The sequence below is a fragment of the Theropithecus gelada genome, chromosome 3 (genome assembly GCF_003255815.1).
Source record: "Theropithecus gelada isolate Dixy chromosome 3, Tgel_1.0, whole genome shotgun sequence".
Classification (NCBI taxonomy): domain Eukaryota; kingdom Metazoa; phylum Chordata; class Mammalia; order Primates; family Cercopithecidae; genus Theropithecus; species Theropithecus gelada.
Genome location: NC_037670.1, coordinates 36,977,823 through 37,001,985, shown reverse-complemented (window position 1 = coordinate 37,001,985; position 24,163 = coordinate 36,977,823). Strand labels below are relative to the sequence as shown.

The 24,163-nt window shown below is 39.5% G+C and overlaps 1 protein-coding gene across 10 annotated transcripts in view; it reads right to left on the bottom strand.

The window, feature by feature from the left end:
• Window positions 1–24,163, bottom strand: part of APP (amyloid beta precursor protein) — a 288,793-nt gene that overhangs the window by 86,756 nt on the left and 177,874 nt on the right. For all 10 annotated transcript variants that reach the window (XM_025378892.1, XM_025378883.1, XM_025378884.1 and 7 more), the window contains 3 exons: window positions 10,123–10,256; window positions 3,643–3,717; window positions 2,769–2,927 (listed from right to left, as the gene is read on the bottom strand). In XM_025378892.1, coding sequence (XP_025234677.1) covers window positions 2,769–2,927; window positions 3,643–3,717; window positions 10,123–10,256 — 368 coding nt within the window. The remainder of the gene's footprint in view (window positions 1–2,768; window positions 2,928–3,642; window positions 3,718–10,122; window positions 10,257–24,163) is intronic.

Sequence of the window (24,163 nt, the reverse complement as noted above, 5' to 3'; positions counted from 1 at the left end):
GCTTAATGCAGTCTTGAACCCCTGAGTTCAAGGGATCTTCCTATCTCAACCTCCTGAGTTGCTGGGATTGCAAGCACAAGCCACCAAGCTCAGTGTAAGACATTTGAAAGGAAATCTTTCAGGCAGAAGGAAAATGATACCAGTTGGATCTGCACAAAGAATTTAGAGCATCCAAAATGGTGACTTCATAGGTAAACATATGTTTTTTTTTTTTTTTTAAATTTATAACTCATTAAAAGATAACTGACTGTCTAAAGAAAAACATCAACAATGTAGTAAGGAAAAAGTACGACAACAACCGCTTACAGAATAAGAGAGGGGAAATGGAAGTACTTTTTGTAAGGTTCTTATACTATCTGAGAAGTGGTATAATATCTCTTGAACTGACATAATATCATCGTGACAAGTTTAGAATGTTTTCTATAAGCCTAAAGCAACCAGTAAAATAACAAACTAGTTATAACTTACAAACCAACAAAAGAGATAAACCAGTAAAATAACAGTTGTAACTTATAAACCAATAAAAGGGATAAAATAGAATCATAAAAAATTTCCAATTAATTAAAAAAAAAAAAGAGGAAAAAGGAAGAACAAAGAACAGACTGGACAAATAGAAAACAAATAGCAAGATGACAGATTCCGTCACACCATTTCCATAAACTCACTCAGTGTACACAGTCTTCTCAATCCAAAGGAAAACATAAGACCCAATTATATGCTGCCTAAAAAAAATACACTCCAAATATAAAGACAAATAAGTTCAATAAGAGTGCAAGGATGGAAAAATGCCCCACATTAATATTAATCAAAAGAAAGCTGGAATAGCTTTATTAATTTTTTTTTTTTTTTTTGAGGCGGAGTCTCGCTCTGTCACCCAGGCTGGAGTGCAGTGGCCGGATCTCAGCTCACTGCAAGCTCCGCCTCCCGGGTTCACGCCATTCTCCTGCCTCAGCCTCCTGAGTAGCTGGGACTACAGGCGTCTGCCACTTTGCCCGGCTAGTTTTTTGTATTTTTTAGTAGAGACGGGGTTTCACCATGTTAACCAGGATGGTCTCGATGTCCTGACCTCGTGATCCGCCCGTCTCGGCCTCCCAAAGTACTGGGATTACAGGCTTGAGCCACCACACCCGGCCAGCTTTATTAATATTAAAGTAGATTTCGGAGCAAAGCATTACAAAGGATAAAAAGATCACTTCATAAGAAGAGGCTCAAAGAGGGCCTAATAGCCCGGAATGTTTACACAACTAAAAACACAGCCTCAAAGTACACAATGTAAAAACTGATAGCACTGTTTAGAAAAATGGACCACTGCACAATCACAGGTATAGCTTTCCATATCCCTCGCTCAATGACAGACAGAAAGAACAAGTGGCCGGGCATGGTGGTTCACGCCTGCAATCCCAGTACTCTGGGAGGCCGAGGCGGGTGGATCACCTGAGGTCAGGAGTTCGAGACCAGCCTGGCCAACATGAAGAAACCCCGTCTCTACTAAAAATACAAAAATGAGCTGGGCGTGGTGGCACACCTGTAATCCTAGGTACTTGGGAGGCTATGGCAGGAGGATTGCTTGAACCCAGGAGACAGAGGTTGCAGTGAGCAGAGATCACACCACTGCACTCCAGCCTGGGCGACAGGGTGAGACTCTGTCTCATAAAAAAAAAAGAAAGAAAGAAAAAAAAGAACAAGTGGACATAAACCAAACACTCATGCGCAGAATGTTCCTTCCATTCCAAGTAAGCTCTCCCACAGAATGCCGGTGAAGACATCTCTGCCTGCAGCACTCAACAAGCCTTTTCGGACAATGATCACTGAAAACCACGACTAAGTCTCATCGTTGCTGATTTCATGACTGACAAACGCTTCCCCACAGAGAATATGGCCACTGCTCTGAGACGGACATTTGAATTCTAATTCCTTCTGGTCCACTAAAAATTCTTACAACTCAGCCAAATCTCAACTTTCCTTGACCTTAGTTATATTATTATACTTACACGATGAGGGGGCTGGGCAAGGTTACTTCTAAAATCCTTTGCTATGGTCTGAGTGTTTGTGTCTCTCCCACCCCCGATTCATATGCTGCAAACTAAGCCACAATGTGATGCTTTTTGAGGGTGAAACCTTTGGGAAACCATTAGGCATGAGGGCAGAGCCTTCAAGATTGACATTGTACCCTTATAAATGGCCCGAGAGCTCCCTTGCCCATTCCACCATATGAGGATACAGCAAAATACAAACAAAAACAAAAATAAAAGATTAAAAAAACAATTTAAGTTCTATGAACCAGGAAGCCAGCTTTCACCAGACAATCAAGTCTGCTGATGTCTTGATCTTGGACTTCTCAGCCTCCGCAACTGTGAAAAATAAACTTCTGTTGCTGATAAGGTACCCAGTCTATGGTATTCTGTTATAGCAGTCTGAAGGGATTGGAAGACATCCTTCCAGCTTTCGTGTTCGAACCTGAACTATGCCATCAATTGTCACCACCTCAGGAATATTAAATCAAGCCAGGGCTTGCACTGTGAGTCCCTGGGAACACTGTCTGGCTGCTCTGGAGAAGTGTGAGTGTCCCTGTGCAGAGATGGCCCTGTGGAGGCAGCTGCCCTGTGACCCTTTGACTTTCAAGATGGAATGGACAAGGGTTGAACCTGTGAGTAACAGTGCTCAACGCATTTCTCCTCATTCTTTTTGTATGGCTTCCAGTTCCCAGTCCCCACCCTTACTGTCTGTGCTGTGACCTGAAGTGGGAACTCGACCGCAGGGAGACCTACCCGAGGAGGAACGGCCTGCAGAGCAGTGATGTAGTTCTCCAGGGCCAGGCGGCGGCGGTCATTGAGCATGGCTTCCACTCTGGCCATGTGTGTCTCCACCAGCTGCTGTCTCTCGTTGGCTGCTTCCTGTTCCAAAGATTCCACTTTCTCCTGGAAATGCTGCCATCATAAACACATATGTCCATGGGGACTGAACAAGTAGGATGAAGCAGCAATTTCAAGTCTTCTAAAAAAGACATCCTATTCCATTTTCTTCTAGTGCTAAAAAGTATCCTAAAGACTGCATAGTCATTCCACATTTTGACTAACTCTGCATGTTTTATAGGTTACGTCACTTTTCTGCACTCTCCAATCCACATCAAACCTACTTTTTCATTGAAAATTAGTATTTCATAGGCTCTCTGAAGACTGATTTGACTAATAATAACATTGGATGCACTCTTGAAACTCTTATATTAAAAAAAATTCCTCTCTTACTAAAAGTACCTCAAGTAATTGATCATAATAAACTCTTGGTTTACTTAAGGTAATTTTGAGACTGGTTTAAGTCAAAAATTCAAATTCTCATAATTTTTGTAGGAGGGAGAAGCAGTAGAAGATTGTGGTGACTTAAAAGATGTATTGTTAATAAAAAGTAGATTGCAAGTTACAATGTGAGTTTTATGGCAATGAATTATAACTTGAAATAATTGGGAGCAGATATAAGGCAGGATTTAAGCAACTCAATTACTAGACAATGATTAAGAACAGTTCAAGTTCATGGGACTATGAACAATCACGTTTGAGGTGCTGGCAGATGCAGGTAAACCTGCAGACACTCATTAAACAGACTGCTGGCATGTGATGTTTGGTAGGAAATGGGTTCAGATTTTACCTGGATAACTGCCTTCTTATCAGCTTTAGGCAAGTTCTTTGCCTGACGTTCTGCCTCTTCCCATTCTCTCATGACCTATAAATTAAGAAAACATTTGAGTTTAAAATCATCAGTTCATCCTTTGAATACAGACTTAATAGGACGGATGATTATGTCTTTCTTCTATTTTTGTCATTTTAGATATTTAAAAAATGTATTACATACTCATTCCTATCTGAATAATATGTGACCTCCCACTAGGATATATACATAATTAATCACAGCAGTGTATTAAACATAAATGTTCACATTTACTGCAGGAATATAGCCTTTTGAGTCAAGGTTGGTCTTTTTTTCCCTAGAACTGAGTGACAGTCATTTTATTTGATGTGAACAAACACCAACTATTCATAGAAGGCATACACTAACTGAACAAGGTCTTCCAATATTTAACTGAAACATGTAAGTTTTACTCTCTTATGAAAGTGACTGAAACCATTTTAAACTATATATTTTGACTTTAAAAGAAAATATGACATTTTATGTGTGTGTGTGTGTGTGTGTGTGTGTGTGTATGTGTGTGTGTGTGTGATGAATACAATGCCAAAGAGAAGTATATAATGGGGGAGAAAAAGAAGACTTCTGCTGTCTGATATCCTAAGACCTATCCCTCTTTAAAGAACTGATGGGGAATTAAGGCCCTTTAAGCTTGCCGACCTAAGTCATGAACAGCAAGGATTACTCTAAGTCCTTCCAAAAACTCCAAGAAAACATATAATATTCTGAATGCAGAAAAAATGTATTTTTTAACAAATAGCACTAATTTAGTAACCAATTGCTATGGTTTGAATGTGTCCCCTAAAAAGCATGTGTTGGAAACTTAATCCCCAATGCAACAATGTTGAGAGGTGATTCAGTCTCTGTCCTCATGAGTAAATTAGTTTCATTATGGGGAGAGTAGGTTTGTTATTGTGAGAAGTGGGTTGTTATAAAACTGAGTTTTGCCCTCCTCTCGCCCTTCTTCCTTCCACCATAAATGATATAGCATGAAGGTCCTGAACAGATGCCAGCACCATGCTCTTGGACTTCCCCATTTGCAGAACTGAAAGCCGAATTTTAAACTTCTTTTTCTTTACAGATTATCCAAGCTGGGGTATTCTATTATAGCAACACAAACTGACTAAGATATCAGGTGAATGTGTTTTGTAGGAAATCAATGCTTCCTGCATGGATTTCCCTGAATGAAGTGCACTCATTAACCTGATAAAAAAAGTAAAAGACTGTACCTCTGTATGTTGTTCAAGGAAAATATTAACTTCCTACCACCTAGAGCTGCCTTTTCAAGTGTATGACAAGTAGAATTTGTTTAAAGTGCAACTCATAACTGAGCTAGGTAAAATGAAGAAAGAAAGATCACGGAAAAAAAATATTGGCTTGGTGCCAGATGTGTACTTGCATACTCTGTGTACTCCCAAAGTATGAGGAAACTTGATTACTGTATTATAAGAGCCTGTTATTTGTAGGTATTTAGCCCTAAGGAATAGACTCTTCTGACATACTTCAAGACAGGAAAGAAAAAGAGGCTTGGAATAAATAACTACAGATAGAAGACTTCTATGAGACAATACCACATCAAATCACCATGTGGGTTCCTAATTACAGATTTTATTGTCTATTGATATTAATTCTTTGTATATGATAGGCAATTAGCTTCTTCTTGTTGTTTTAGTAAAACTATGGAGAAAACAAGATGGAATAAATATTCCATTATACTTAAAAAGCATATAAAAAATAATCTCAAGGTTCACAGCAAAATTGGGACAAATGCCCTGCTGCAATGAACAAGAATAGAACATGGAAGAAAAGAAACATACTGTCCCATCTGCTTTGGTGCTTCTACCAAGTTAATAAAGGGAACCTGTGGGCAAGGGGGACATGGAAGACCATCTTTGCTTTATAGATGAGATAAGCCTTGCAATATAAATATTTCAATTTCCTGCTTTGGGAATGTTCACAGTGGTGGTACTCTACCAACAAGTCTTTAAGCAAGGATCTCAAAATTAGTTTGAGATAGTTGTTCAATGCTCTACTGCAATGTGAAAACTGATTTCCCATATTACATTTACATTTTTTCCATTTTTACCTTGTACACTCAGAACCTGGACTTTAAGCTTTAAGCTGGAGGAATCCATGAAATAATTAAAGAGATTTATTTAGCTAATGAGTTGCAAATAAGCATTACTATAAAAATTAACTCAAATTTTGATTTTCAGAACAATTTAAAAATATCCTATACCCCCACAAATAAATAAATCACCTGCACCATCCTACTAAGACTCTACTGCAAATGAATACTCACTATATGTAGGCTGAGCATCTCCCTATCAACAGTGAATTTCACTGTGGAACTGATAGCAAATAGCATTACTGCTGACCCTGTGTTAAGTGCTTTACAACATCTATCTAATTTAATTGATTCCTCACAACAGCTTGTGACTAGCCAGGGCAGTCCCATTTTATGAACCAGGTTAAGGTACCAGCTCAAGACTACGCAGGTAAAAAAGGGAGAGGAAAGAATATAAACCAAGATCTATGTGGTTCTAAAGATCATGTATTTGTACCCTATGGTACCCAATTTTCCATTATAAAATAAAAAATTCACTAGGTGAGCTAAGTTTATTTACATTTAGTGACAGGAGAAAGGGGCGCTCTTAAAATGTTGCTGCTTATCTTAAAAATAAAAACCTAGGCTGGGCACAGTGACTCATGCCTGTAATCCCAGCATTTTGGGAGGCTGAGGTGGGCGAATCACAAGGTCAGGAGATCGAGACCATCCTGGCCAACAATGGTGAAACCATGTCTCTACTAAAAATACAAAAATTAGCTGGGCATGGTGGCATGTGCCTGTAATCCCAGCTACTGGGGAGGCTGAGGCAGGAGAATCGCTCGAACCAGGGAGTTGGAGGTTGCAGTGAGTCTAGATTGTACCAATGCACTCCAGCCCGGCGACAGAGCAAGACTCCATTAAGGAAAGAAGGGAGGGAGGGAGGGAGGGAGGGAGGAAGGAAGGAAGGAGGGAAGGAAGGAAGGAAGGAAGGAAGGAAGGAAGGAACGAACTATGAGTTGGGTCAGCTTTCAATTTGAAGGACTTCATTTTAAGCATATACTAAAAGTAGTAAGTTTATAAGTAATAAAAGTGCTCACACATGGTTCAGTTGCTGATTTCTATTGACTAGATGCTAGTCACGACATAGAGCAACAAAAATCTACAGGTTAGATTTAAATATGAAAAACTGAAATTTGAAAAATATGAAAATATGAAAAATTCCAAAATCCTCTGTATTTATAAGAAAACATATAACAAAAACTACAATAAAACTTATTTAAAAAACTGCACAATTTTTAAAATTTAAAATTCTCAGGACCTGGCCCTTGCAGTGCCTCTATAGATTCTTACAAAGCAATTTTCCACTGCAGGCACAAAGGTATCAATTTCATTTGGAATGATGGATCTTCAAAGACTTGGCTGTTCCATGCAGAGAAAATGACTACTACCTAGTAGAGATTTAAGAGACAGGCAAGTTTGAAGTCGAAAAGTCCCTAGATTTCAGCACCACAGATTATCAGATACATACTAATTTCAGGTGTCTCATATGCCTGTGACCACTGGAATCTAGTAGACAACATTCTCTGCTCTGGCATAACATCTCTTAGGTTATATCAGATATATCTGATGACTAAAAGATGAACAAAATCTATCAAAACTCATATGAACTAAGTCACAAGTTAAATAGATGTGCTAAAAGAAAAGTTGAATTATTATTTTATCAAAGACCTGTCATATCTAAAACTAATAGAGAATTTGAAATACGTTTTCTTAATAAGATCAAAAATGACCAAGTTATACTAAGATAAATAAACCAGGATTAAAAAACCACAAATTTTTTAAAAAAATAACTAAGTGGGTCCAAGATAAATGCAAGGTTAGTAAGACTTACATGAACTTAGAGGTACTAAAAGGAGTTTACAATCCAGCTGGAAAGATAACGCAGGTGTGTCGAAAAATCACTAATAAAACCGGAGAGCAAATATTTAGAATTAAATGAAAGGTAAGGGCAATGACTGTCTGTCTCATTCTGAGTATGAAGTGGGGTGTAAGGAATGGGTGAGATGTGCCAATGTGAAGAAGGGTGGGGGGGCATTTCCAGGAGAAGTCAATGCCGAGGACAAAGGGAAGTCCAAGATGAGATGAGCAGATGGTGAGCAGAGTGGCGTGATCAGAACAGCAGTTTAACATTGTACAGAAGGCAAGGGTAGCAGTTGAGAAGGAAGAGGTGGTAGGAAGACCAGAGTCAGGGTACAGCGGTAGGCGCTGAAAATGACAAGCTGAGCATTCGGTGTTTATTTTTGTCATTGTTCTTTTTTTTAAGACTTCATGTGCCCAGAAGTGGATTTGTGAGGGCACAGGAAGCCTCTGAAAGCTTCATAAAGAAGGGAGATAGGAGGACATTTCAGTGGCAATAAGTATGATTCATAGTCCTCCAATGCTTTCGGGACAGTGCCTATGTCTTTCCTAATGAAAAATCTGATTTTTTTGGCATCAGCTGAAAACTCACTAATTCCCTGTGGTTAGCTTTCTAGTTCAATTCGCTGCTAGGTTTTCATCACGGGCAACCACTAGAACTGCACATTATATTCCAGAGCCAAAAGTATAGTGATTATAAGGCGTTTTCCCTCTTTATGTTATTATACCAAAGTAGATCCAAGTATTGTTACTCATCTGAAGGCAAAACAAACCAACAAAAAAACAAAACAAACCAAAAAACAGTATCTGTGTTGTACCTTTCTAGATACATTATTAGTTATATGTTTTCAAGTGTAGGTTTTCTTATTATTCAGGTGAGGCCAAGAGATCAGGAGATGATTATCATGGAAAAGACAGTTTGTTACTCATAGCTCCCAAGAAGCCAGTATATGCCACTACGGGAAGCATCAGGGTTGGTCAGGAGGGGAACACATGAACAAGAGCTCTCTGTGGTTTTCATGGAAAGAATGCACGAAGCAGGGTAGGCACGTTTAGGACTGACTAGTTCAAATAATGGTGATGGGGCATGAGGTTGTCCCTAGTGGCCTGGTACCTGGCCCTGGGGTGATTACAGTAGGTGTATAGTGGCCCAGAGTATAAGAGGTAAGTAAAGAATATGGTTGGGAGTTAGGAGCGTTTGACTGATTGGTTTGCATGTGCAAGACATGCTCAGAGGCCATTCATTTGGCCCTGGCAGGGAGGAATCTTCTGGGGTCAACAGGGACCCAGATCAGAAATTACAGGAAAGCAAGATTAATTGTCTACTAAAGACTGACTATGGTCTTAGAAAATATGCAGCAGTCTCATTCATAAATTGCATTTAATGTCTCTCAACAGACTTTTTAAGTATCTAAGTATGACAAAAATTTCTCCTATCTTCTGATATTTGCCACAGAATATTAACACTAAAAATGAATGGCTTACTTTAACCTGAGATCTTTATTCATTCACTTATATGTCCTACTTTTTTTTTTTTTTTTTTTTTCCCCACATTCACTCCTAGGTTTGTAGACTACAAATCGAAAAAGTGACTGGAAAATAATATGCCCATATTTGTTGATTGAATGAATGAATGAATGAATGAATGAATGAGGAATCTGAGCAAGGGCTAAAATTCTCTGTATTATCAAACTCCAATACAACATCCAGTGCCTGGTAGTAGACATAGCTTAAATTGTAGTTGATAGTATAGATAGTATATATGGATTAGCCATGTTTTAGACACAAGTTATTTTTCAATTTGCTTAATTAAGGATCTGCTAAAAAAAAAATACCAAACCAAACCACGTTTTTTTTTTTTTTTTTTTTTTTTTTCCAGCAAAGTATAGTGAAAGCAGTACCGTACTACGAGCAAGAAAGGCCTGGATTCTAAATGTTGTCTCTGGCTCACTGATTTTGCCTTGTGCTAAAATGGGAAGCCACTCTTTGAACCTCTATTCCGTTATGTATCACTTAGGAGACTAGATGAAATAATCACTATGGTTCAGCTCAGTTTTAAGTCTCTATGATTCTGTAGACTGTAAACAATGGTAGGTTCACAATTATAACAGTCTGGGATTTAATACAGAAACTCATCTTTACTAAAGAGAAAAATGCTCTTAGATGGATTTTAATTTACAATATGTTGATTACAGGTACTACATATATACAGAATAATAATGCCAAGTACCTTTCTTCACCAGAGAGAACGTTATGGACATCATTTAATTTGTGCTTACAAAATCCAACTATACTTGGATCCTTCTTAGGCAGCATGTTCATGGAGGATGCAAAAACCTCACAAACTGTGCCCACACAGTAAACATTTAAAATTAGAACTCTGCATCTTTAAAGATCTTGATAAAGCCAGCAGGCCTGTGGGGGAGACTGAGGTTTCCTGATATCGTAGGGCTGAATGATGGAAGTGCCAGACTTACCTGGGACATTCTCTCTCGGTGCTTGGCCTCAAGTCTCTCTTTGGCTTTCTGGAAATGGGCGTGTTCATTCTCATCCCCAGGTGTCTCAAGGTACTTGTCAACGGCATCAGGGGTACTGGCTGCTGTTGTAGGAACTATAAAGTAGAAGAGAAGGAGGTTTGAGGAAAAAAACAAACAAACAAAAAAACACCAACAACAGAATATCCACTCGTTTAAAAGAAAGCCATATTTTCAGTTATTTCTCGGAACAGAGCATTTAGTAAAGCAGCGCATACAAGACGTTAATGCTGTTTAAGAGAACACCATGAGACACTGTGCAGCACAGTAAGGATGTGTTTCATCATTCCCAAGTACAGAATGAAGGAAAAATCTTTAAAATGGTCCACTTTGCAATATAGTATTAGAGTTCTTTACAAAACAAGCATGCAAAGAGCAAAAACAGTTGGTGCTGGATAGACATGTTTTTCCAAATCCCCATGCTTTCCTGAATTCATATTTGGCAACTCTGAAAGTAAATGATGATATCATCAATATCATACATTCAGACTCCTGCAGAAACCAAAGATAACTATAATTAGCCTGTTGTAGAATAACTGCACCCCAGAGAAAAGGTAAATTGTATGATGTATTTTAGATAACTTAACTACAAAGACAACCTTCATGAGACAGTATGTGAAACTCCACACACACAAAAAATCAATAAACACATTTTTGAATCACAAAAGGACCTTTCTGCCTTCACAAATTTGACACTAGTCAATGAATTCATTATGCCAGTTGTCAAAAAGTGATTTCTATTTTGAATTCAACCAATACTGCTAAGCAATATTTGAATTGCAACATACACTGCTATATTATGTGAAAACATAAATACCTATAAAATTCAAGAGTACACTATAAAACAAAAATGTCTTAACTCATGAGCCAAGTGAATTATAATACCTATAGAAGCAATTTTCCAAAAGATTAGTAATGACTAGTGAGAATTCAGAGTATTTATGAGCTTAAAAGAAAAAAGGATTTTGACTTAAGAAGACGCATATTTAACATAAAAAATGAAATGAGATGTTTTCACTATCTTTTTAGGTCAAATCCATTGTTTCATTCAAAAGGTTATTCAAATATCACGAATGTTCCAAGTATTCCTATCAAATTATTAATACTTGTGTATTACATTTGGGATATAATACCTCAAAGGGGACTTGAATGAGAAGAATTTATAGCTAAGTCATTTTGAAACTAAACTTGAAGTTAAATACGTTTTCTACATCCTTCAAGAAAATGTCTGGAATCTTAATCCAAAGTCTTCAAAGATATTAACTAAAACCGGAAGGCTGTTCAACATTCGTTTTGATTTTTTCCCTCCACTTCAATCCTGATTAATAATCATTTTTCAAAAAATATAAGCAGTTGAGTGTCTATCCAGATGTTGCTTTCAAGTGGAAGGAAGGAGGCAGAGCATATTCCTGGTGCCTTTACACAGCTGCCCCTATCTTCTCTGTAGCAAATGAGGGAGTGGTGTTCCTTCTCACATTGGCAGCAACAGGGAGAAGGAAGGAAGGAAAGAGCCATGTGGGGGCTTTGCAATTAAGCACATTTGGATTTGAATTCCATTTCTTTTTCAGATCGGCTGTGACCTGGGGCAGGAAACTTAAGCACTCCATGTTCCAGTTTCTTTATCAAGTGGTGATAACATGCCACACGATATGATAGGAGTGCTGGGAAAATGAGATACCATACCACATGTAAGTCATCTGGCAGAGAGGGTGACACGCGGCAGAGCTCATACATATTAGCGGCCTTGCCTCCTCCTCTGCTTATTACATCCTGCTCAAATCTTAGAGCTAATGCTAACCATGGGAAAGTTCTGCTACTTTTATTCAAAGCCACTGAAAATGTTTTGGTAGGAGGGCGCAATAATAAAGAAAGAAAGAAAAAAGAAAAGGACAAATTTAAAAATTGAGAAAAAAAACCCAAAAGAAAATATAAACATTAACCAAAAACAAAATAGAACCACTGAAAATGAATTACACACAGGATCACAGAGTGCAACCTACAGGAAAAGTAATATGTATTTTTCAAAAAATGTTAGAGGTAGCCCACATAAAAAAGGTTGAAAGTATCAAAAATAAGTACATTGTTAATTTGTAAGATCGAAACAATAATTTTGAATATTACATCCTTTTCGAAAAAAAGGGAAATGTTTTTCTCCATTGCTTTAAGCAAACCAGTATGCAAGTAGTTTTTTAACTTAATCATTAAGTCAATGAATCCCAACTTGGAATGAACGTGGTATTTAGCATTCAAAATGTTTCCCCCGCTTCAGTCATTTTCTCATCTTAACTGGTAGAGCTCAAAAGAGAACAAGTTAAAGTAAAAGCAGAAAACAAAACAATAACATTATTTTGCATAGCCCAATCTGGCAGAATGACATGTTTAGGCAAACCATATTTTATGTTTGAAACAAATGAAAATGTATAAATATTTGGGGTTATATTCCCTGATGAAGATAGTCATCTGGCTGTAACTGTTATAACCATAACATAAGCACCCCTTTGGAAAACTAGAATCATAAAACTTACTATGTAAGAAGGAAGTTTTTTCAGCTCCTATGGTTTGCAAACACTGTTTACTGTATAAAGGAAAGAAGATAAACACTATAATCTGAATCACTATAATCACACTGGCCTAAGTAGAAATGCACGTAGCAATATAATAAGAGAATAACCATGGAACGTGAATGTGAGGTATGTTTAATAGGACTGAGGATATTTAAAAGGATAAAAACCTTCTTTTTAGGCACATGGAAATAAACACGAATACTATATTACCAATTTATTCCATTGAATCCAGAAATACTTCTGTGGTAATTAATTTTCCCTGCCAACTTGATTGGGCCACAGGGTGCCCAGATTAAGCACTGTTTCTGAGTGTGTTTGTGAGGGTGCTTCTGGATGAGATTAGCATTGGAACTGGTGCACTCAGTAAAGTAAATCACCCTCTTCAACATGGGCAGGCATCACCCAATCTGCTGAGGGTCTGAAATCAAAAGGGCAGAGGATGGAGCAGTTCATCCTTTTTATTTCCTGGCTGCCTGAGCCAGGATATCGGTCTTCTCTTGCCCCTGGACTGAAATGTACACCATTGTCTTCTCTGCTTCTCAGGCCTTTAGATTTGGACTAAGTCATACCACCAGCTCTCCTGGGTCTCCAACTTGCAGATAACAGATCATGGAACTTAGCCTCCATAATCGTTGTGTGAGCCAATTCTGCATAATCAATCTCTTCCTATACGTATATACCCTATTGGTCCTGTTTCTCTGGAGAATCCTGAGCAATACAATTTCTCTTCAAGTTAAATGTTTGTTAACGGTCCAGTTACTTCCCATAGTTGAGGAAGTTGTGTCTCTTTTAATCTGTAACTCAAATTTTCAGCCATTCATATAATCCCCCATCTCAATTAGTGTGAAATTATCCTATATTCATACCAACCAGCAAACCAGATTACTGTCTAGTCAAGCGGAGAAGGATAACATATGCTGATATTGTTAAACGAATTTAATAGTTTATGACCTACTGCTCTGCAGCTGCTGAGGAGGAAGGAGAGAGCAATTTTACGGTGGAGTATGTCCAGAGAGCTCACCTTCTATTTCGTGAATATCCTTATGTCCTAAAGAGATTAAATTCATAGGACTGACTACCATTTTGTGATTACGTCCACAGAAGGCCAGAGACACGTGTGCCCTGTGTCCTCACCCATCAAGGTACTTCCTTTTGGGAAGGGAGTGGGGCTCAAGGAATGTCAGGATGTCACAGGACATCACAGGACACAGAGGGAACAGGAAGCTGTGTATTAGCAGGTCACTGACATATTTAAGGTACTTAAAATACAGGTCACTGTCACCACTTAGAAAGTGGAAACAAACTGGCTTTAGGAGGGTTTATTTCTGTTCTGCATTTTAAACTACCATAGAGCAGTTCATCCTGCTCACAGACCTCTGAGGTTCCACAGAACCTCTGATAAAGGCTAGGATTTTGGCCCGGTGCGGTGGCTCATGCCTGTAATCCCAGCACTTTGGGAGGCCAAGGTGGGCGGATCACCTGAGGTTGGAAGTTTGAGACCTGCCTGATTAACACAGAGAAACCCTGTCTCTACTTAAAAAAAAAAAAAAAAAATTAGCCAGGCTTGGTGGCGCACGCCTGTAATCCCAGCTACTCGGGAGGCTGAGGCAGGAGAATCACTTGAACCTGGGAGGTGGAGGTTGTGGTGAGCTGAGATCGCACCACTGCACTCTAGCCTGGGCAACAAGAGCAGAACTCCGTCTCAAAAAACCAACAAACTAACTAACTACAGGCTAGGATTTCCATGTTGGTCAAATGATAACAGCCTCTTTTCATCAGAGTCCTCCATGCTAGGCATCTTCTATGTGTTCTCGTTTAATACATGGGAAGAAAAAATTACCCTATTTTATTGTGTAGTTACTTATTCGCATCCCTAAACACACACAAATAAAGTTTCTTAAGATTGGGTAAACCATAAAAAGGCTGTAAAGCTAATTTTTAGGGCAGTAAAGGGCTAATCCATCCACATGCTGGGGCACTGGAAAGGGTTTTTGTTGTTTTGTTTTGTTAATGAGCAACACAACTTGGCTAAACAACATATGCTTTGTTACGATGTTGGTTGGCTTGTTTTCTATGAAACAGCTGTTCCTGCCCTGAACACTATCTGGCAAATGATCTTCAACAGAAGTTGGGTCATAAAGCAGGGATCAAGTGAAAAGAGCCCACAGTGCTGGAATATGGAGGATGGAATACGAAGGACGTTCTGGCCTTAGGCCCCTCCGCCAACCTGGTCACTCATGCCTTCTGCAAGCAAGCTGGCTGGGCATGTTCCCCTTTCCGCGGAAAACTAGACTTAAAATGAGACAAAACTCAGGGTTCAATATCGATGCTCGTTGTTAGCAGCACTACCAACATCACATGCAAAAGCTTTTAACTTTTTAAATGACCTTTGTATTTATTTTATTTTAGTCTCCTAAAGAGCCTTGTAGGCCATGGTAGGCTATTACCTCCCTTCCTTTTAATAGTGATCATGTGTATCTAAACACTCATAACAAATGAAAAAATCTAACGCACAAGCAGTTCCAATTCCCAGTGCATTACTGCTTCAAGGTGAACATTTGCTTCCAAATATACAGTGGTATTCTGGATGACTTACGCCTTCTACATAAGCCACATCCTTATTCTATGCCACAGTGTGAAGTCAGAGGTATCAAAGCGGCTGAGACAGCAGCTCTGACGTGGACAAACTATCCTGCCTTTAGTGAGCCTGTTCATTCTTTTATTTCTCCAGCCCGCCAACATTATAGCCCTTACTATATGTGAGGCACATGGCAGAAACCATTGAGAAAACATGAAGGCCCTGGTCCTGGTGACATTATATTCTCGGGACAGAAACAATTACTGCAAGACTTTTTAAAAAGCCAGTAAGTCATATTGTTAATATGTGATTTGTATTATGGAGAAAAAGAGGAAAAAGAAAAATAGAGCAGAGTTCAGAAGGACTGGGAGAGCTGAGGGGAGAGGGGAAAGGTAGACCGCAGTAAGTAAACAACCAGGTAGAGTCTGAAGTGAGGAGGTGACATTCAGATCTTCCCAGCTGGCTGCCGGAAGAACTTGGCAGGCAGATGACAAAACTAGCCTGGAAGCCCTAATAGCTGAGGCTGGCTGGCAAATTCCACAAGACCCGCATGGCCAGAGCTGAAGAAGCAACAGAGGAAGTAGTGGGAGAGGCAGGGAAGAAATGGGGGATATTATGTACAGCCTTGAAGCCACAATAAGGATTCTGAAGGACCAGTGTGGGCTGTTTGAGGGGGAGTATATGTGATGGGGTGTTTTGTTGAAGGATCACTCTGGCTGCTGTGGGACAACAGCAGAAGGAAGATCTTTTAAGAGGAGAAGACAGGCTGGGCGCAGTGGCTCACGCCTGTAATCCCAGCACTTCGGGAGGCTGAGGTGGGCGGATCACCTGAGGTCGGGAGTTTGAGACCAGCCTGACCAACATGGAGCAACCTTATCTCTACTAACAATACTACAATTAGCTGGGCATGGTGGCGGCGCCTGTAATCCCAGCCACTCGAGAGGCTGAGGCAGGAGAATCGCTTGAACCAGGGAGGCGGAGGTTGTGGTGAGCCAACATTGTGCCACTGTACTCCAGCCTGGGCGAAACTCTGTCTCAAGAAAAAAAAAAAAGAAGACAAAGATGAAGATGACGGTGGCTTGCAGCAGGGTGGCTGTCATAGGAAGTTGTCCTCAGCCCCCTTCCCACACGAGAATGGTCAGATTCCCTTCTTTCTCTCACACCAAAATGCTGTTACCTCAGGGAACTGAGTATGAAAACGGGAGAAACTGCTTCCACATGTGCGTGAGGGCTCCTTTCGATTTTAATACTGATACATGGATGCTTGTCACAATACTGCCACTTCACACTGTAATCTATTCTCAATACCTGCCAGAGCTCTGTTTTCTGGGGCGAAGTAAAATGGCAGGTTAGCTTTCAGTTTATTCATGAACGCTGATGCGGCATGCAACGTTCCTGTCACAAAATGCTCCTCCATCACTGGCGCCAAGACAGCAATGAAACATTTCCATACCTGTGCTTCCTCGGAGAAAATTGTTACCATTTGAAGGGAAGTTACTTCAGAACAGGGTGAAACCTGCTAACATCTTCAGGACGAGGCAGAAATCACTCTCCTAGCCTGTCTGAAGACTCCTTAGAAGATAATCTATTAAGTTGAACTGCACACGCACCGATTTCCTTCATTTTAGTTCCGATTTTATAATCGCTGCAGAGTACTCCCTTTCATATTCATACTAATGTGGTATTTCACATTCAAACAAGAATGCGGGGTCAAAATTAAAGACACTGAGAAAGATTGCCCCTATCATTTTGATATTCATTTGTTTCCTCAGTCTCTGGGGTGACACACAGTTTTACAGTCACAATGGGCTCAGGACACAAAAGAGAAAACAACCCACCTTCAAACAGCAATGACCATGGCCACCTCCAACAGGCCAGAAGGCCCAATGCTTCCCTAAACAAAGGCTTATGAATGGCATTCAGTCGATATATTAATGTTAGATTCTAACAAGAAAATTGGTTTAGTCTCCTTTCATCAGCAGAAAAGCAATTTATCTCTATAGCACTGATAACAGAAGATTAAAACAAATTAAGACCTATATAAATCATTGCCTTATCATTGAAAATGCTATTTGATACAGACCTAGCAAGGTTGTCACTTGAGATGGCTATAATTTAGGAGAGGAGACAAGGGGGATCATTTATATATGGGTGAAATAGAAACCTGTTAGCGTTTATGTGAAAATTTAATCTTGAAACATGGTAGAGCTTTCCGAGTGCCACCCCAACTTAAAAAAAAAGTGTCTCTCCATTTTTCTAATTTCAAAATAGCTAAAACTCCTAACGCATTCTAAATTCAAATATTTATCCTACCCACTAAGTCCAAGATAGAAGAGCCATTTATAACAAGAAAATACAGTTTGTGATCCTCTGGTGTAATATCAGACTCTTTTAAAAACAAAATAACAACAACAACAAGAAGAAACAAAGGCATTCTCCCCCTAATATGCCCTTGTATTATAATTTTACAGCCAGTGCAATCATAGTTGGTGGAGAACACTATCAATGCAACGTGTGGACACAAGGTAATAAAAATGTAATCTATGATGTGTTTACTCTAGTCAAGCTACATTTCTTTTTTTATGTCCATGGACACATACTGACATGGGAATTTTTTCAAATATATGAACTGAATGTGAAAGAATGAATGCTGGCATTATTTTTTATTAACATCTATTCTCTATTCAGCACCACACACTAAAACTTAAAAGCAACCTCAAGTCTGAATCTAAAAAATACACGTGAAGCAATAGCAATAATAACTGGCATTCAGAATGGGTTAACCTTAGGGTATTGTTTTTTGTCAATTTGTCAGAAGCTATTCTTGACTTCATTAATGGAGGCACATAAAGAAATAATCTGTCATAGCTGCTCAACACTCAATAGATGAGTTCAAAAAGTCACAATCTTCAATATTGTCCACTTTCATATAAATAGTAGCAGTAAAAGCAGATGGAACTGTTAACCTCTATGGAGGTCTTAAGGATAAAGTTGATTTCATTTTACCCCAGACTTCCAGAGCAATCTTCTCCTACACTTGTATATTTTACTTTATATTGTTATTTATTTCTATGACATATCTGGGTCTCATTTCATCAATAAAATTATCAAGTTATTGAAAGCCAGGGCCGGGCGCGGTGGCTCAACCCTGTAATCCCAGCACTTTGGGAGGCCGAGGCGGGTGGATCACGAGGTCAGGAGATCGAGACCATCCTGGCTAACATGGTGAAACCCCGTCTCTACTAAAAAAATACAAAAAACTAGCCGGGCGTGGTGGCGGGCGCCTGTAGTCCCAGCTACTCGGAGGCTGAGGCAGGAGAATGGCGTAAACCCGGGAGGCGGAGCTTGCAGTGAGCCGAGATCGCGCCACTGCACTCCAGCCTGGGTGACACAGCGAGACTCCGTCTCAAAAAAAAAAAAAAAAAAAAAAAAAAAAAAAAAAAGAAAGCCAGTACTCAGATTCCTTTGCTGGTGTCCCTCAAAATACCTGGCCTAGCACATCCTGGACTCCAAAATAACTGCTGCACAGTTCACAATTGCAAAGATATGGAACCAACCTAAGGGCCCATCGCCCAATGAGTGATAAAGAAAATGTGGTATATATACTCCATGGAATACTACTGGGCCACAAAAATCACAAAATAAAAGTCTTTTGCAGCAATTTGGATGGAGCTGGAGGCCATTATTCTAAGTGAAGTAATCAGGAATGGAAACACAGTACGTATTCACTTATAAATTGGGAGCTAAGCTATGATTATGCAAAGGCATGCAGAGTAGCATAACGGACATTGGAGACTCAGAATGAGGGAGAGTGGGAAGGAGGTGAGGGATAAAAAACTACATATTGGGTACAATGTACACTACTCAGTTAATGGGGACACTAAACTCTCAGACATCACCATCATACACTTCATCCACGTAACCGAAAGCCACTTGTACCCCCAAAGCTATTGGAAAAAAAATTAAAATTAAAATTAAAAAACCTGTTGTATTAAACCAAGGATCGGCTTGCTGGCTACATTTTTTTTTTTCTTTTTCCTTGAGATGGAGTCTCGCTCTTGTCCCCCAGGCTGGAGTGCAATGGTGCGATCTCAGTTCACTGCAACCTCAGACTCCTGGGTTCAAGTGATTCTCCTGCCTCAGCCTCCCGAGTAGCTGGGATTACAGGTGCGCATCACCACATCCACTAATTTTTGTATTTTTAGTAGAGATGGGGTTTTACCATGTTGGCGAGGCTGGTCTCGAACTCCTGACCTCAGGTGATCTGCCTGCCTCGGCCTCCCAAACTGCTGGGATTACAGGCGTGAGCCGCTGCACCTGGCTACTGGCTACCTTTATAAAAGTAGTATTATTGGAACACATCCTTGTGTATTTGTTTACTTACTGTCTATTGTTGCTTTCATGCTACCACTGCAGAGTTAAGCAGTTATGACAAACTTCATGACCTACAAAGCCTAAAATCTATAATCTGGCCTTGTATGAAAAATATTTGCTGACCGCTTTATTAAACTATCTACTTACCCTCTTCTGGCAAACAGCTAAACAACAGACCACATAAATAACGAGCATTCTTTTACCACAGGTAGAACATCCCTAATCTGAAAATCCGAAATGCTCCAAAATCTGATCTTTTTTGAGCAGCAACACCTTTGTTCTCTCACAGTGCAATGTACACTAACTTTGTTTCATGAACAAAATTAGCAAAAATACTGTATAAGGCCAAGCATGGTGGCTCATGCCTGTAATCAAAGTACTTTGGGACGCCGAGGCTGGTGGATCACTTCAGGTCGGGAGTTCAAGACCAGCCTGGCCAACATGGTGAAATCCTATCTCTACTAAAAAACACAAAAATTAGCTGTGTGTGGTGGCAGGTGCCTGTGATTACAGCTTCCCCTGAGAGGCTGAGGCAGGGGCATCTCGAACCTAGGAGGCAGAGGTTGCAGTGAGCCAAGTTCATGCCACTGTACTCCAGCCTGGGCAACAGAGCGAGACTGTCTCAAAAAAAAAAAAAAAAAAAAAAAAGAAAAAAAAAAGTATAAAATTACCTTCAGACTTTTGTACAAGGTGTACATGAAACATAAATGAATTTCATGATACATCAACATTCCCAAATCCAAAATCTGAAGCACCTCTGGTCCCAAGCATTTTAGAGAAGAGATATTTAACCTGTATTCAAAGTAAATGGCCCTTCTTTTTAAAAAATGCTGAGCTGGGCCGGGCGCGGTGGCTCACGCCTGTAATCCCAGCACTTTGGGAGGCCGAGGCGGACGGATCACGAGGTCAGGAGATCGAGACCATCCTGGCTAACACAGTGAAACCCTGTCTCTACTAAAACTTCAAAAAATTAGCCAGGCGCAGTGGTGGGCGCCTGTAGTCCCAGCTACTCGGGAGGCTGAGGCAGGAGAATGGCGTGAACCCGGGAGGCAGAGCTTGCTGTGAGCCGAGATTGTGCCACTGTACTCCAGCCTGGGTGACAGACCGTCTCAAAAAAAAAAAAAAAAAAAAAAAAATGCTGAGCTGCTAAGCAATCCAGTTCCTTTAAATTTTAGGGTCATCTCTAATTATTATGGCTTTGAGGAAAAAATCATTTTTCTCATCTAAGCATTTCCAGATACCAAAGATTTGGCTTTTCACACTTGTTAATCTGATAGAATTTACTGGCAATGACGTGACATATAGTTTAATTCACCATCACATCTTTTAATGCTTTAATTGTTCTCCCTCCCTAGGTTGGTTGGGAAGCAAAGTGTAAGCCCAGGTTGCCCAATCTAATTTGGCAGTTTTAGTTCCAATGGTATTGCAGAATGTACTAATGGGAACTAATATTTGCTACTGCACAGTGAAAAGAACAAGAATACTGTGATTAAGAACAATAGTTCGAATTTGGCCAAAGATTAAATGGCCTAGGCATTCAGACTTCCGTCTTATGGCTCCTGTCTTTACAACGACCCTGGGGTTAAGGTGGCATATTCCATTCAAAGGCTGCATGGTGAGTTATCTACAATTTGCAAATTATGAGCTTCTGAAGCAACAAACTTGGAACTTGGGAATGGTTCTTGGGGATGGAACTTGGGGATGGTTCTTGGGGACGGAACTTGGGGCCTGACTTGTTAAGTTCCAATTCTTTTCATATTCTCTGGAAGTGTACCAGTCTGTTTCTTGTCATCGGGACCATTCTGATGTGCCTAGAAATCAATATTTTTCCCTCCCTCAATCCTGCATGGGGTCAGATCTATACCTCTGTACACACCCTAAGGCCATAAACATAATCCTAAAGTACAAATAACCTGTGTAGCAAAACTATAGGGCATCTCTACAGATGGTTATGCTCCGGCATATCCTGGGATTCTAGGAAACTAAGATGAAACAGACAGGAGAAACGGTGGTGCATAGGTGAACCATGGACTTCCAATTAAGGGGTTTGCTGGTTTCTCTTCTGCTGCCACAGTAGCTTACATTCGAGCAGAAAAACTACAAGATCTTCAATACTATAGTCAGAACAGCAAGAGCAACTTCCACCTTATCTTGCAAATATTGAGAGCTTGGACAATAGTCTAACAAATTCAATTTCAAACATCTGTCGAGAATTGGAGGATACTGACATTCTAATATTTCAACACGCCCCCAAATTTGTGGAAAGTACACCTGTTTACACCAGGATAGTTCTATCTCTGAGTCAGATGTGGGAAAACTACTACTCCAGAACAGGATCCTCAACCAGAATGTGATTCCCCCGGGCACATTTAGCAAAGTCTAGAGACATTTTTAGTTATCACAGCTGGAGTTGTGTTAATGGCATTTAGTGGGTAGGGGTCAGGGATGCTGCTAAACGCTCTGTATGCATAGGACAGACTCCTAAAATAATTATCTGGATCAAAATGTCAATAGTGCTGTGGTTGAAGAACCTTGGTTTAGTTGTTTGTACCACATGTCAGTGCAAATGAAGGAGCCAGAGATGGGTCACACTTTGGCCAGATCACAGGGTGCAATCTGCTGACTGAAAATCAGCATGATGCTCTTTGAGAGATTAAATGCCATTAAGAAGTTGGTCTGTTTGCCTTTTGGGAACCAATCTGATGGAGACAACACTAGAAAAAATGGTCACACTCTCATATTTGAAATATAAATGAATCAACAAATATTTATATAATTGTATTGTTTACAAATACTACATTTTGAAGATCAAATGTTAAACTTTTGCACTGTCCTAAACCCAAATGGGCAAGTGCAAAACTAATGTCAGAAATTAACTCAGCTCTCATAAGACTCTTTATCCCAAATGAGAAAGGATTTTTTTTAATGATTTGAATTCCTATGTTCATGAATAAAATGAAAGCTCTCAGCCTTATATTTGTGGTTTAGATTTTCATTTACAATAACAACAACAATAAAATATGTCCCTAAAATTGCAATGCTCAAAATCGGTTTTTATGACAAAAGTTTGAAACCTAGAAATGCTTGATTTGTGGCAAATCTTGTTTTTATAATGCAGACCATCATACATTTTCTCCCTAAGTGTAATCTTACATCAGTTCAACTGAAGAGCTTTTTCTATCTCCTTTCACATTTATTATTTGCCTAGAAGCAGCTTAGACTGAGCAACCTGTAAAACCAACCACCTTTGTGCAGAAATATCACCCAATTAGCCCTAGATTGATGAAGGAGCAAAGTCAAGTCCAGGTGCCCAGTCTAACAGGCTTGCTTACCTTCTAGTTCAGCTCCTTTGCTCTGAATTGAGTCTGCCATCTGCATCTGACCTCCAGATGACCATGACTTTTTCAAATCAAATGTGCAGTTTGCTATAAATAAGACCACATAGCTGCACAGGCTATAAATAACTAGAAATTATATGTTTTCTTCCTTGTCTGTTGGTACTAGTGCTGCTAAACCCCTCACTTGCTGTGATTGAATAGTCTCTGTAGGTAGACAAGAAAATATAGCTGCCCAAATCACTTCATCTTCCTAGAATGGAAAGGTGTCAGGATCCCAAACACACTGCAAGTAGATGAAGAAAATTACCGGGAAGGAGAAAATTACAAAAGAGACTTTCAGTATCTGGAACAGTGGATGATGAAAGTGGTAGTTACATGTACTGCATGAAAATAAATTTATCCAACAATGATGCTTGTTTCCATCAGTTATTAAAAATGGAAAAATAGAATTCTTATAAATGCTAAAATGAAACTTAAGAGAAAAATAATCACTGTTTTGTAAAAGAATGGGAAAGACATTTGATTTACTGATGCGTGCTATATTCATGGCATTTAGGAAAAAACGCTAACATTCTTCATCCTCTTTTCACTGTTTTCTGTATTCTTAAAATGTGCTTCTGAATCGCAAATGTGATTTTACCAACCTGCAAAACAATGTCAGAACCAAATGCTTAGCCATTTGGTGTGGAGTGCAGCCAAAATGTCATTTGGGTTTCAAGCCTGGTCCTGCCATGTTCGATGGCTTGGGACAAGTCACTAGGCTCTTGAAGCCTCATTTTTTCTCATATGTACAAAAGGAATGAGGAAAATGCCCACAAAGTGTTCTGAAGAAAAATAAATGATCTGTGAAAATGCTTGGTACAATACAACTTACCATGCGTACCTATGTATTATCAATACTACAGTGGACGAGCTAGAGCTTTTTCCTAGTCTGTGTGAACCCACTCGCTGTACTTACACTGTTTTTAGAGAAAAACCCTTTTTTCACAATAGCAAAAGAAATGTGTACATTGCAGCAGTACAAACCACATCCTTCAAAAGTCATACATAACGTGAATTATTCTGAATATTTTACGGAGGCCATTAAAAAGCTTTCCAGTTTAGGATGCAATCTTTTTTAAAATACATAA